General features: G+C 41.7%; 1 protein-coding gene across 1 annotated transcript in view; it reads right to left on the reverse strand.

Moving 5' to 3' along the window:
- Frem1 (FRAS1 related extracellular matrix 1) overlaps positions 1–12,147 on the reverse strand; it is a 139,230-nt gene that overhangs the window by 71,345 nt on the left and 55,738 nt on the right. Inside the window, exons 15-17 of the mRNA XM_051156676.1 lie at positions 10,114–10,207; positions 7,733–7,985; positions 873–1,067 (exon numbers count right to left, since the gene is read on the reverse strand). Coding sequence (XP_051012633.1) covers positions 873–1,067; positions 7,733–7,985; positions 10,114–10,207 — 542 coding nt within the window. The remainder of the gene's footprint in view (positions 1–872; positions 1,068–7,732; positions 7,986–10,113; positions 10,208–12,147) is intronic.

A 12,147-nucleotide genomic window follows, 5' to 3' on the forward strand; every position in this document is an offset into this window, starting at 1 on the left:
GTAGCAAGAAGGATTTAATCTGACGTATGGAATTGTATGCTTTTTCTCACACAAGCCAGCCAGATGACAACGGGAAGGCGACAGCAATGCTAGATGCTCTGCCTCAGCCCTCCAGCCATTCTCAAGGAGCTCTGATTTCCCTTGTGCCTCTGAGGAAGTGACAAATGAAAATAAGAATTGCCAAACCGTTTTAATGATAAGCCACTAAATGTAGTTTATGTACTCCTCAAGATCAGTCATTACCTCTGTTTGTCAGAGCGTTAATTGCCTGAGAGCGATTATGAATTGCTCATAGCGAACATTTTCTCATGCCTTGGTGCTTAATTATTCTGCTGGGATAATGCTTCCTTTCCAGAACATTACTTGGGAGATAGTTTGCAATTACAAGAACATTCATACATATGCTTATTTTTTTCTGTGAGACAGAACATATACATAATGCTTATGAAGAGAGGACTTTCTGAAAATCACATAAGGTTAAATGTATATAAATGGTCTCTGTGGTGAACGCATTCTGTTCTAATAGAAATTATTATGGATAAAATAAATTATTCTCTCTCCAGAAGGGAAATGACATTTTCCCATGTGAAGATCCCAATGTTCCTGTTGTAACACACACACACACACACACACACTCACACACACACTGTTGTATTCTCTTTATATATAGATATTCATTCTCAAGCAGATAAATAGATGCTTTCGCTCTGTGATCTTTTTATAACAGATTTGGGGTTTATTAAATGCCTCTGTTAAGATGGTCACAAGATGTCAACTGCATTTGGTAGCTTTCTAATCTAAGTAAAGAGAATTATTTCACTGAGCCTTGGGTGTGACACTGGCAGTTACACTTGTAGAAATAACACAGTCACCTGTTATAATCGAAGGTGGCTGGTTGTCCACTGGATGCACTGTGATGTTGAGCTCATACGTGGGAAAAGACTTGTGTAGAGGGACAGATGGATCGGGTCCATCGTAGCAACAGCCATTCACCAAAGGGCCAGCTTCACCATCCGAAACCACCAATGTAACAGTGTCGAAACAAGGTGCGAGGCCAATCTCACCACCTGGAAGACACAACTATGCTGGATCCTGACCTTTGAAAATAAAGAACACCAAGACCAACCTCACCCCTACCTTTTCTGTGAGCATTGTATGGAAAGGAAAGGAATTCATGGGGATAAAGTATGAACTCAATTTTATCACCATAAAATTAAATATAGTTGGGAAAATAATATAAAAATGCTTGTCCATTTGTTGCTTCTTGGGAATTCCCTGCCAGCCATGGACCACCAGATGGAGGAGCAAAGCAGGGCTCACAAGGGTCTGACAGTTCACAAATGAACAAGGGGGAGGCCCAGAGCTTGACTGGGGAAGGTTTCATTCTTTCCTCTTAATCATTTGATGCTAGCAACAACTTCAGGAAAAGGCAGAAAGTGCCCTTTTCCCCCTCTTAATTACCTCTCCCTGTGCATTTACCACCAGAAATGAATACACAGCAACTGCACAGCAGCCGTGAGACACAGAGAACACCGGGTAAGTGTAAGGCAATCCACATCTTGGTCATTTCTTTCTTTTACTATGCTCTAGCCAACCACTTATCAGTGAACAGGACAGTCCATGCCAGATAACTGAAAAGCCCTGAATATGGGTTATTGGCAATTCTTAAAGAGCCAAGAGGAAAACAATGCTGGCAGCACTGAAGAAAGGGGAAAGGAAAGGAAAAAAAGTGAAAGGAAGGAAAGGGAAGGGAAGGGAAGGGAAGGGACAGGAAGAGGAAATCCAAGTTGAAGTTTAGAGAGTTCTATAGAAACTATTAGTCTGATAGCTCCTGGTAAAAGAAGACTGTTTTCGTTAAGAGCATGATCCTTGGTAGGTGTAAGAGAGTCCAGGGTATGTCCCACATCCAGGAGTATTTGAACAGCACAAATTAGACTTGATGGGTTTAGATAGATAGATAGATAGATAGATAGATAGATAGATAGATAGATGACAGATAAATAGATGATTCATACATACATGCATGCATACATAATATATGTGCAGATAGATAGATAGATAGATAGATAGATAGATAGATAGATAGATAGATAGATATAGGTGGGTAGAGAGGTAGGAGTGGATCTGAAAGGAGAGGAGGCAAATATGCTTAAAATATACTCTATGAGAGTTTGAAAGAATTATTAAACTATTACTCAGTAAAAGAAAGCATTATCCTTCAATTTTGGTAGAAATAAAAACACGCTGATCATCCAGTCTCTAAGAAGGCCCATCAAACATATTTAGAACTTAGACATGAGCTCAGTAAATTAGACAAAAACAAAACCAACACCTATGTGTGCATGCGCACGCGCGTGCACACACACACACACACACACGTAACATGCCTTTCCTTTCCTTTTTAAAGTAGCATTTCTAATCACAAATAGTAAACCCGGTGAAATGAAAATTAGGAAAGCAATCACACTCACAATATTTAAAAATAAATCAATAAAAAGCAGAACTCCACAACAAAATTATAAAACACAGATGAAAGAAATGATAGGAACATAAAATATAAAAAGCTATCTGATGATCACACTACCCAAAGTAATGGGGAGACTTGATCCAACTCCCATCAAAAAGTGTGCAATTTTATTAATCATGAGAAGAATGTTAGTCAAAACCACAGGGAGTTACCATCTTACTCAGCTGAACATCCATCACCAGAAAGACAATAAATAACAAATACAGAGAAACACAATCACTGGAAATATAAAGTAATAGGAGTTTTATGGGGAACATTATGCAGATTCCTCAAAAAAATTACATAGGCTTCAACAACCCTACTCTTCATTAGCTACCCAAAGGAGATGAAATTTTTATATCAAAAAGATACTTGTTTCCTCACGTCTACTGCAGCATTAGTCATGATAGTCAAAATGTGCGACCACCGAGATGCCCTTCAATGGGTGCATAGATAAAGAAAATGTGGTGTGTTTATGCTATGACAGTCACAACAACATGGGTAGAACTAAAAAAAAAATTATGTTAAGTGAAACAAGACAGATATGGAAAACGATAACTCAGTTTTGTTTAAGTAAAAAATGGACTTTTGGATAGTAGGCAGAGGAGAAAGGAAAAAAAAAAAAACAACAAAGTAAAAGAGATTTTTACAGCCAGAGAAGTGTATTGGGGGCAGGAGTAGGAAGAAGGATGAGAGAAAGATCCTTTGTGGAAGAGGATAAATGGATATGGCCAATGCATGATTGTAATACAATTGCATTATTTCCATTTTTCCTTTCCTCCTATATACCCCTCCATGCTCTCTTTCAATTGCATGGCGTGTGTGTGTGTGTGTGTGTGTGTGTGTGTGTGTGTGTGTGTTCCTAAATACATAAATACAACCTGCTCAGCCTGTATAATATTATTTGTATGCCTATGTTTTCAGGGTTGACCGTTTGGTATTAGACAACCAATTGGCATACTCTTCCCTGGGGAAGACCATTTCTCCCGCTTTCAGCATTCCTTGGTTGTCTGTAGTTCTTTGTCTAGGATTGAGGTCATCATCTTTGTCTAAAGTTGAGGCCACTTGAGCCTTCTCCCTTCCAAGTTAACATGTTTACACGAATTATCCTTGTCCAGGTCAAGTTTAGGTAACTGTGGGATTGAGACATCATAGGTGTGCCTTCTATAACATTTCACAGCAGACTTTCTGTTATAAGCTTTCATTTTCCTCTTCCACAATGATCTCTGAGCCTTAGGTGCCAGAGTTATGTGGTAGATGCATTAGTTGGGATTGGGCTCCAGAACTGCGCATTTTAATTTGTTGTCGTTTTATGTAATGGCCCCTATCTGTTACAAAGAGAAGTCTCCCCAGTGAGGGGAGAGGACTACACTTATGTGTGGGCATAAGGACAAATGTTTAGATTATTGTTAGGGATTGTGCTGGTTTAGTGAAGTAGTGTCCTAGGTAGTTGGCTAGGTCTCCCATACCAGGCATTATTTCCCTGTTGTTAAGTCCAATTAGAGAGTTGTTGGTTACCATCAAGGTATGTGCGCCATTACTACACCATTACGGTTATCATGTTGTATCATGCTGGTCATGGTTCTTGTTTATAGAAGTCATAGCTGGGTAGAACTGTTGGTTACTTCCCTCCTCCAGAAGCTTGCATGGCGCCTTCTGGTGTGTACCATGAAAGATAGTCCTCTCAGAGGAGGCTTTCAGGTGAATTCCAGTTCAGGGCTTTGGGTTCTATGTCTGAAGAGCATGGTGTCTTCAGCTGTGCAGACTTACCTATGAGGGTGAACAATTCCCCATAGTCATGCCTGCAGGCCAATTCAGTATAAATAATTCCTCACTGAGGCTTCTTTCTCAAGTGATTCTAAGTTGTGTCAAACCAAAAGTTAAAATTAATCAGTACATGTAATAATAGTAATGAAAACACTAAAGCAAGGATTGCAACCGGTAAGTCACTGAGACATCAGAGTTTTAATGTCAGGGCTCTTGATATCAATCTGAACAGTGATAAGTGAGTACCAGCGGAGTAAAGAAGTCAACATCCTAAGGAAATGAAACATTCAAAACATCATTTGAATCTAGTAGTCATTCTAATGTAATATAACCTAAAGAAAAATCTATGTGAAATAATTTCCCCCAGTGTCCTTCTAGGCCTTATTAATTAACAGTTCTCTATATGGGCATCACATAAGAAGAGATTCAGATATTTGTAAATCTGCCTTTTAGGATTTGCAAGGCAGTGTAAGAGAACATGGGTCATCTTACCATAATTTCCCATGCTTTGAGAGCCTGCTAAACATGTTGGAAGCATTCAATCAACAATAACCATTGTTGTCTCTTTCCTGTAAGACTATCTGTGATCTACAATGGGGCGTGGGAAGTACATAAGCCTGAGGCCAGCCTGCCCTACATAGCAATCTTGTTCACATTTTGCCATGTCTTTTTAAAATTATTATTATTAATTTATTCTTGTTACATCTCAATGGTTATCCTATCCCTTGTATCCTCCCATTCTTCCTTCCCTCCCATTTTCCCATTATTCCCCTCCCCTATGACTGTTCCTGAAGGGGATTACTCATAGGATATCAAGTCTCTTCTTGGTAACCTTCTGTCCTTCCTCTGAGTGCCACCAGGTCTCCACCTCCAGGGGACATGGTCAAATGTGAGGCACCAGAGTACGTGAGAAAGTCATATCCCACTCTCCACTCAACTGTGGAGAATGTTCTGACCATTGGCTAGATCTGGGTAGGGGTTTAAAGATTACCGCCTGTATTGTCCTTGGCTGGTGCCTTAGTTTGAGCGGGACCCCTGGGCCCAAATCTGCCTATCATAATGTTCTGCCATGTCTTAAAGTCTGAGTGAGGCTGAATTCAAAAAATAATGCACTCATATCATTGGTGGAAGAGATTTTAACATAGCATTCAGGCTACAGCGTGATTTTCACTGGCTGACTTTACCCAGGTTTATCATGAGAATTAGGAACAAAATGAAGAGGAGGAAGATGTGAAATGTGTAGTTTGTCAAGGAAAAGAATATGCTGTAAACTATGAACAAAACAAGTGTGAGTAGCGGCTTCCATTTTAAAATGTAGCAGCACACTTGGACGAGAAAGAGAGGGGTGTGACCGGATGATATGACACTTGAGGGAGTAATAAGACTTCATGGATGGAAGGATCCAGCGCATATAACAGTAAGCTCGTCTGAAAGTCTTTTTGACAGAGAGAGATAAACAGAGAGAGAAAAAAATAGACATAGACAGAGACAGAGACACAGACACACAGAGCGAACCAAGGGATGCCATCATTGAGCAGGACTGCCCTGGAAGATGTTTTCCAAGATCCTTCCACATAGTCACTCAAAGGCTGCCTTCATCATGGTGCAGGACCACCAGGCTACTTAAGATGGTGGCCAACCCTGGTTTTGTCCATATGGTGCTGGTCTTACTGGCACACACAATTCAACAGTTAAGTTGTCAAGGAGGCATGCACTCTAATTTTAGAGGACAGCCCATGAGACATGTCTCCTAGTTTGAGGCAGTACTTGGGAGCCAAAGGGATCTTATGAGGCAGATGCCGCTGTAGGATAACTATAGCGGGCTTTTGAAGGTGACAGCCCAGCCCCTGGCTCCAGTCTGGTTCTTTGCTTCTTGAGCTGTTGTCATGTGACAGATTCTTCCTCATGCCCGTGCCATGAAATGAGATTCTCTGTTGTACTTCTGTGGCTGTGAATAGCTGAACACTCTCAGAAATCAATGCACAAAATGTCTTCCTTCTCATCAATTGTTTCTGTCAGGTATTTGCCACAGTGACACAAATGTAAATACTGTAATGTCCCACACATCCAGCTTTTCCACACCCTCTTATTTCCCCCGTGGAATTTTCAGTCTAAAGAGACTGTTACCAGGAAAATTGTGAGGGCCTGTGATTAACTCCAGCAAGAGGAAATATGTGATGCTATTTCTGGGCAAATGCTACTAACTTGGATCTAAGTAGATGACTTAGGGTTTCTGCTGTTGTGAGGAAACACCATGACCAAAAGCAAGTTGAGAAGAAAGGGTTTATTTCTATTACACTCCCCTATAACACTCCATCATCAAAGCATTCAGGAAAATAACTCAAACAGGGCAGGAACCTAGAGTCAGGGGCTGATGCAGAGGCCACAGTGTGTTGCTACTGGTTTGTTCCTCATGGCTTGCTCATCCTGCTTTTTTATAGAACCCAGGACTACCAGTCCAGAGGTGGTACTGCCCACATCAATCACTAATTAAGAAAATGCCCTGTAGGCTTGCCTACAGCCTCATTTTACGAGCATTTTCCCAAGATGACTCTAGCTTATGTCAAACTGACAAAAAAAGATTAGGCAGGAACGAAGATATGAAAGAAAGAACAATATGACCTGCCACTGTGTCGTGGCCATCCTCCCATGTGCACACTTAGCGAACAGTCCTTTGGCACAGCTTGGATTATACTCCACTGTGTCCTGAGGGGCTCAGTGCTGTGCCTTGCAAATACTAGATGCTGAGTTAATATTTTCTTTCTCTTTCATTTTTGAGACAAGGCTTCTCTGTGTAGCCTTGGCTGTCTTGGAACTCACTCTAGACCAGATGGCCTCAAACTCACAAAGATCTGCCTGTCTCTGCTTCCCCAGTGCTGAGATTAAAGGCATGTGCCATCACACATGGTTTAGAGTTAATCTTTTCTCTAGTTGAACACTCGTATGGTGGGAAGAAATGCCAACTGAATAACAGTATATTGAGATAACATCAGTGGGAGCCCCAACCTTACAAATGCGTCATGAGTAGGTTAAACAAAGTACAAGACATCATCTTGCTCTTCAGGTACTTAGAAAGGTGCCTAGTTATTTCTAGGGAGCTGGCTGGTGGTTGTTCAACTTTTAAAAGTAATAATGCCGTTGCTTTAGGTGACTTGCTTTGGTAATTTCAGTGTAATTTAGAAATCGGAATAAAATGCCAAAAGTCTTCAAGTTCACTAAAAAAGAAGGACTTGGGGTAGGGGAAGCAAGTGGCAGCTGCTCTTTCTCTACTCTCCAAAATCACTATCATCCTCAGGTCAGACGTATCTCATCCATGGTGACCATCTTTACTAATTGGAGTGCAGGCTTTATCTTTAAGTAGAAGAAGGTAGTAAGATTGTAATGTAATGGGAGCCCATGACAAGGCGTGGAGTTAAGACCCTTTCAAGTGCCTCTACTAGTCTTAAGGTTGTCACTTACCTGTGTGTTTGTACATCACAGCCCCTGAGATGACATCTCCCTGAGAGAACCTGTCCACATGGATCCCAGCCTTTGTCACCACCCCATGCTGAGGTTCTTGGGCAATCAGAAACAGCAGTTGTGAGTCATCATTGTCTGCATCAGTAGCAAAAATGTATTCAGGGGTGATGGCCACCTCTCCACCCTCTGAGCAGTGCATCATGGGAATGAGGTCAGCCTTTAGAACAGGTGGCTCATCGTTCACAGGGAATACCTAAGCACGAACAAAAGAACACATTTTCAAGAGAAAGAAAGAAATGACAAATGTCCCAGCTGGTACACCATAGCTCATAGTCACAGTGACAGGCATTTTTCATCTTCTGGACACATGGAACAATAGCCATGGAATTTGGCCAAAGCAGCCTGAGTCTTTTGACTGTCTCCATCGGTTGAGGATGCTCCACGTGAGAGACGTTTAGGCAGGAATGAGAGCCTGTGGTGATAGCCAGGAAACTAAGAACATTCGCTGTCTTCAGAAGACAAAGCAGAAATGCAATAGAAAGCATCTCGCACTTTAACACGAAGCCTCTTTCCTTATGTGCACACACATTCCAGATGAATTCTGGGCCCAGTCGTCTGATATACGCACATTCACAGTATCAATCGTGGTGATTCGAAACTTTCTGCCACCTTCAGCTTCTGCCTGCCCATAAAGTTTCCTTGGGTCCACAGTAAGTTCCTAGCAGCATGTCAAATGGCTTGAGTGATAGGTTAAATTCCATAATCAGTCAGTCAGCTCCAGGTCTGAGCTTGGCAAAGTGTTTCTCTCTCACATTCATGAACATGAAGCTTCAAGTAGAAAGGAAAACAAAGCAACATGGGATTGAATTGGCTCTCCGGATTGACAAACAAAAGACCATGCGGAAATCAGAAAATGTACATCAGTGAGATGAGAACGGAGGAAATTCCTCCTTGGAGTTCACAGTCACAGCCTGACGTATGCTGAAAGGGTTTCTGGTTGGTTGGTTGGTTGGTTGGTTGGTTGGTTGGTTGGTTTGGTCAAATCTGGCCCATGAACCTGTGTACTCTTTCAGCCCAACACAACTTTTCATATACTTCAGCCAAACTGAGCTCCATAAAACATCAAGTTGCCGGCCTGCAGAGACCTTCTGTGTCCTGTCTGTTCATACCTCCCTCCATGTTTCTAGAGGTCTCTGGGGCAACCTGCTGTAGGTGCTTCAGCACCCTGACTTCAATTTTTTTTTTAACGGAGCACACACTCTTCAGCATCTCTTATGGCCTCAGCCTCATCCCTTGAGCCTGTCCAGTACATCCTGTCTCCCTTTCTTTGTGCAACTAATTTTTACCTCAGATCCTGTGTGCATTTTTCAAGGAAGGTTTCCTGATCGCTGAGGCTAATTAAGAAGTTTCTATTACTTATGCTCCTGTTCATAACACACATACATGTTTTAATCAATTATCTTTGTGATTCTTCAGTTAGTGGTTGTCATCATCTGTGGTCAATAACCTCAGGAGCAGGAACCTCAATTATCTTGTCCATAATTGTCCTACAAGCCTCTCTCTAGGGTCCCGCATATATTATAGGACGTACCTATTAAATGTTTGTTGAATGAATAAATGAGTGGATATAACTCTTTAAGACAAATGCCCAGAGCTCCATGTTGGGGCTTTCTTATAAAGGGCTCAGGGATGAGTGCAAAGATGCTCCAGCTCAGTTATCTAGTCAATGCTTTAGACATGCAACCATCTGCTTTCCTTTTGGTCCATGAAGAAAAATACCTATCTCTGTTCATGTCTTCTGTATGAATTCATAAAAGACTTACATCATCTTTCTTCACTCTAAGAAATTTTATCAGGGGTACGAGGGACCGCTTGGGCTTTAGTCTGGCAGTGACAGCAGCAGCAAGAGCATCCAGGAAGATGCCAGTGGCAGTGACGGTGGGCAGCACCTTCAGTTTCAGAAAGCTGCCGGATCAGTGGGAGAACTAGGAGCTGGAGGCCCCTGGAGGAATCACCATACCACCAGAGTCCTGCCAGCTTCCAGCTTTGTCTTTGCTCCAGGATGACATGAATAATGCAATTCTCCTTGCAAGAGGATACCACCTGCTATAAAGTCTGTAGACTCTGAACTTGGGGGAATGTGGTCAGTAGGATGGCGAATCTGACAGATTTAAGCTTAGAGTAATTCTAGCTTGAGATGAACTGAGGAGGGAGAGGAAGGAGAGAGGATGAATATGGCTGTTTCCAGACTCCAGGCTGGCTCCAGATTCACACAGGTGTAGCTGGCAACCTTTTGCTTTGGAATCTGTGTATTTCATATTCTTTTGGGACCCTGACAGGTACTTGACATTCAAATGACTCGGATGAAACTTTCTGCCTACCTCAACGTGTACAACAAATTCTGCTGAGTTTGTGCCATCTGTGACCTCCAAGAATATCTCATCCCGAAGAACCTCAGATCCGTCGTGTTGATACCTGCAGGGACAAGACGGAAGCTAAGTTCTCAAAAAATACATGGGTGTAAACAGAGCTGTACATCACAAGCACCCCTCCATAACCAGGGTGGTGACTTCACTAAATAAATAAATATTTAAATGAGTAAATAAGAAAAGAAGTAATTTAACTCTGAATGAAAACATGTGTAGCCACTCATGATCCCTAAATGTAAAATTGCTCTGCCTGGGAAAAACATTGTGTATGCATTGGTAATGTGTTCCCCAAACAAAGAACAGCCTTATGGAGGCTGGAGGGACAGCTTAACAGTTAAACCCTGCACTGCCCTTACAGTATGGACATGCATGCACAAAAACACGCATAACGTAAAAGAACCTTGAAAACTAATTTCAGAAAGCAGTCTTTCGATGGCCCCTATGACGATGGGAAGTCCTTGGCCTGGTATCTATGTAACAGTGGATCGCTTTGAGGACTCCATGACCTCTGTGCCTCCCAGTTCCCCTCCTGCACTCTCAAGCTGTCCCACTCCTCCCTGAAACCTTGATCTATGAATTAGGTGTCACCTTCCTCCACCATGGTCCATGTTCCATTTATAAGCTCCTTAGCTCAGCCAAAGAGTCTCACATCTCCTCGGGTTTAAAATACCTTTATTTGGTCTGACTTTGGCCCTATCTTCCTCTTAGTCAAGTGATGTTTTTTTAAGAAAGTATATAATTATAGGCTTTTCACATACTCTTTAGCCCATTAAAATGATGCTCAATTAATTCTAAGTAGCCTTTTTTTTTAAAGCATAGCAATGATTTGTTCATATTAACAGATGGAATTACACCCTACAATTTGAATACAAAAGTTTCAACAAAACAGTATAGTATATTGAACCTGTATGATACTGCTATATAGACAAAGGGGACTATATCCTATTCAAAATGGGTGACCATAGAGTGGTAACGGGTTTCATTCCAGGGTCAAGGGAGGCACACACTGCCACACACTTGACTCTCATACACACTACTCTCTGTGCTTAGCTTTCCCATGCCGCTTACTGTTTTGTTAAAAAATAATTACAAATTATAATGTGCTGACCCATATTACAATGCTGCTATCTCGAAAACAGCTAAGTGTACCTGAGGGTGCGCATGTGAAGTGTGGTGGTGGAAGCAAGCAGGTCTTTGGTATTAATGCAGCCGCATCTTTGTGCTTAGGTCAGCAATGCTGAGAACGGAATGTCAGAATGTCAGTCTTGATGACTGAGGCTAAATGACTTTTAAAAAATCTTAACTGCAATTCTCTAGAAAAGTGATCATACGCAGAATTCTAACAAATACCTTCTCCTTTCTTCTTCACCATTCATCCCAGAGCTGCCTAAACAAAAGTCTTTTCTAACATGTAGGTAAGAGCTGAGATTTCAAAATCCAAACTATAAACAAAACAGGAGAATCTTGATAGGAATTGGTAAATGCTGGTAGAGGTCACAAAATGTTGTAAGTCTGTGGTGTAACTGGGCAGCGAAGATTTATGTGATCTTGTACAAAGCTTTCCGTCCCTAGCGAACTTCCTGGCTCAAAACTAAACATTTGGCAACAAACACTCGCTACCATGTGTCACTAGAAATGGATGAGATGTCCATTTTGTCAGATTTTGTAGGTAAAAATTAGTATGCCTGTCTGCCTGGCATTACTTTTAAGTAGTCTGAATTGTTTCCCAGAGATGCTTTACTTGATTTTGTGAAAAAGGAGTCTTGTAACTCTATCAGGTAGAGAAAGTGAAGATCTCAAACAGGAGCTACTGTGAGGCCAAGAGGCAGGGTTTCTCCATCTCTGGCTCCAGAGACCTGAGTCTGGCTCCAGAGCCCACCCACCCACCAGTATGCCCTATTTGCTTACCTGCAAGCCGGTACCCAATAGAATAAATATAAAAGCTTACATTTAAACTATAGTTGGACAAAGCTGGCCCCGCCCCCA

The sequence above is a fragment of the Acomys russatus genome, chromosome 2 (genome assembly GCF_903995435.1).
Source record: "Acomys russatus chromosome 2, mAcoRus1.1, whole genome shotgun sequence".
NCBI classification, from domain to species: domain Eukaryota; kingdom Metazoa; phylum Chordata; class Mammalia; order Rodentia; family Muridae; genus Acomys; species Acomys russatus.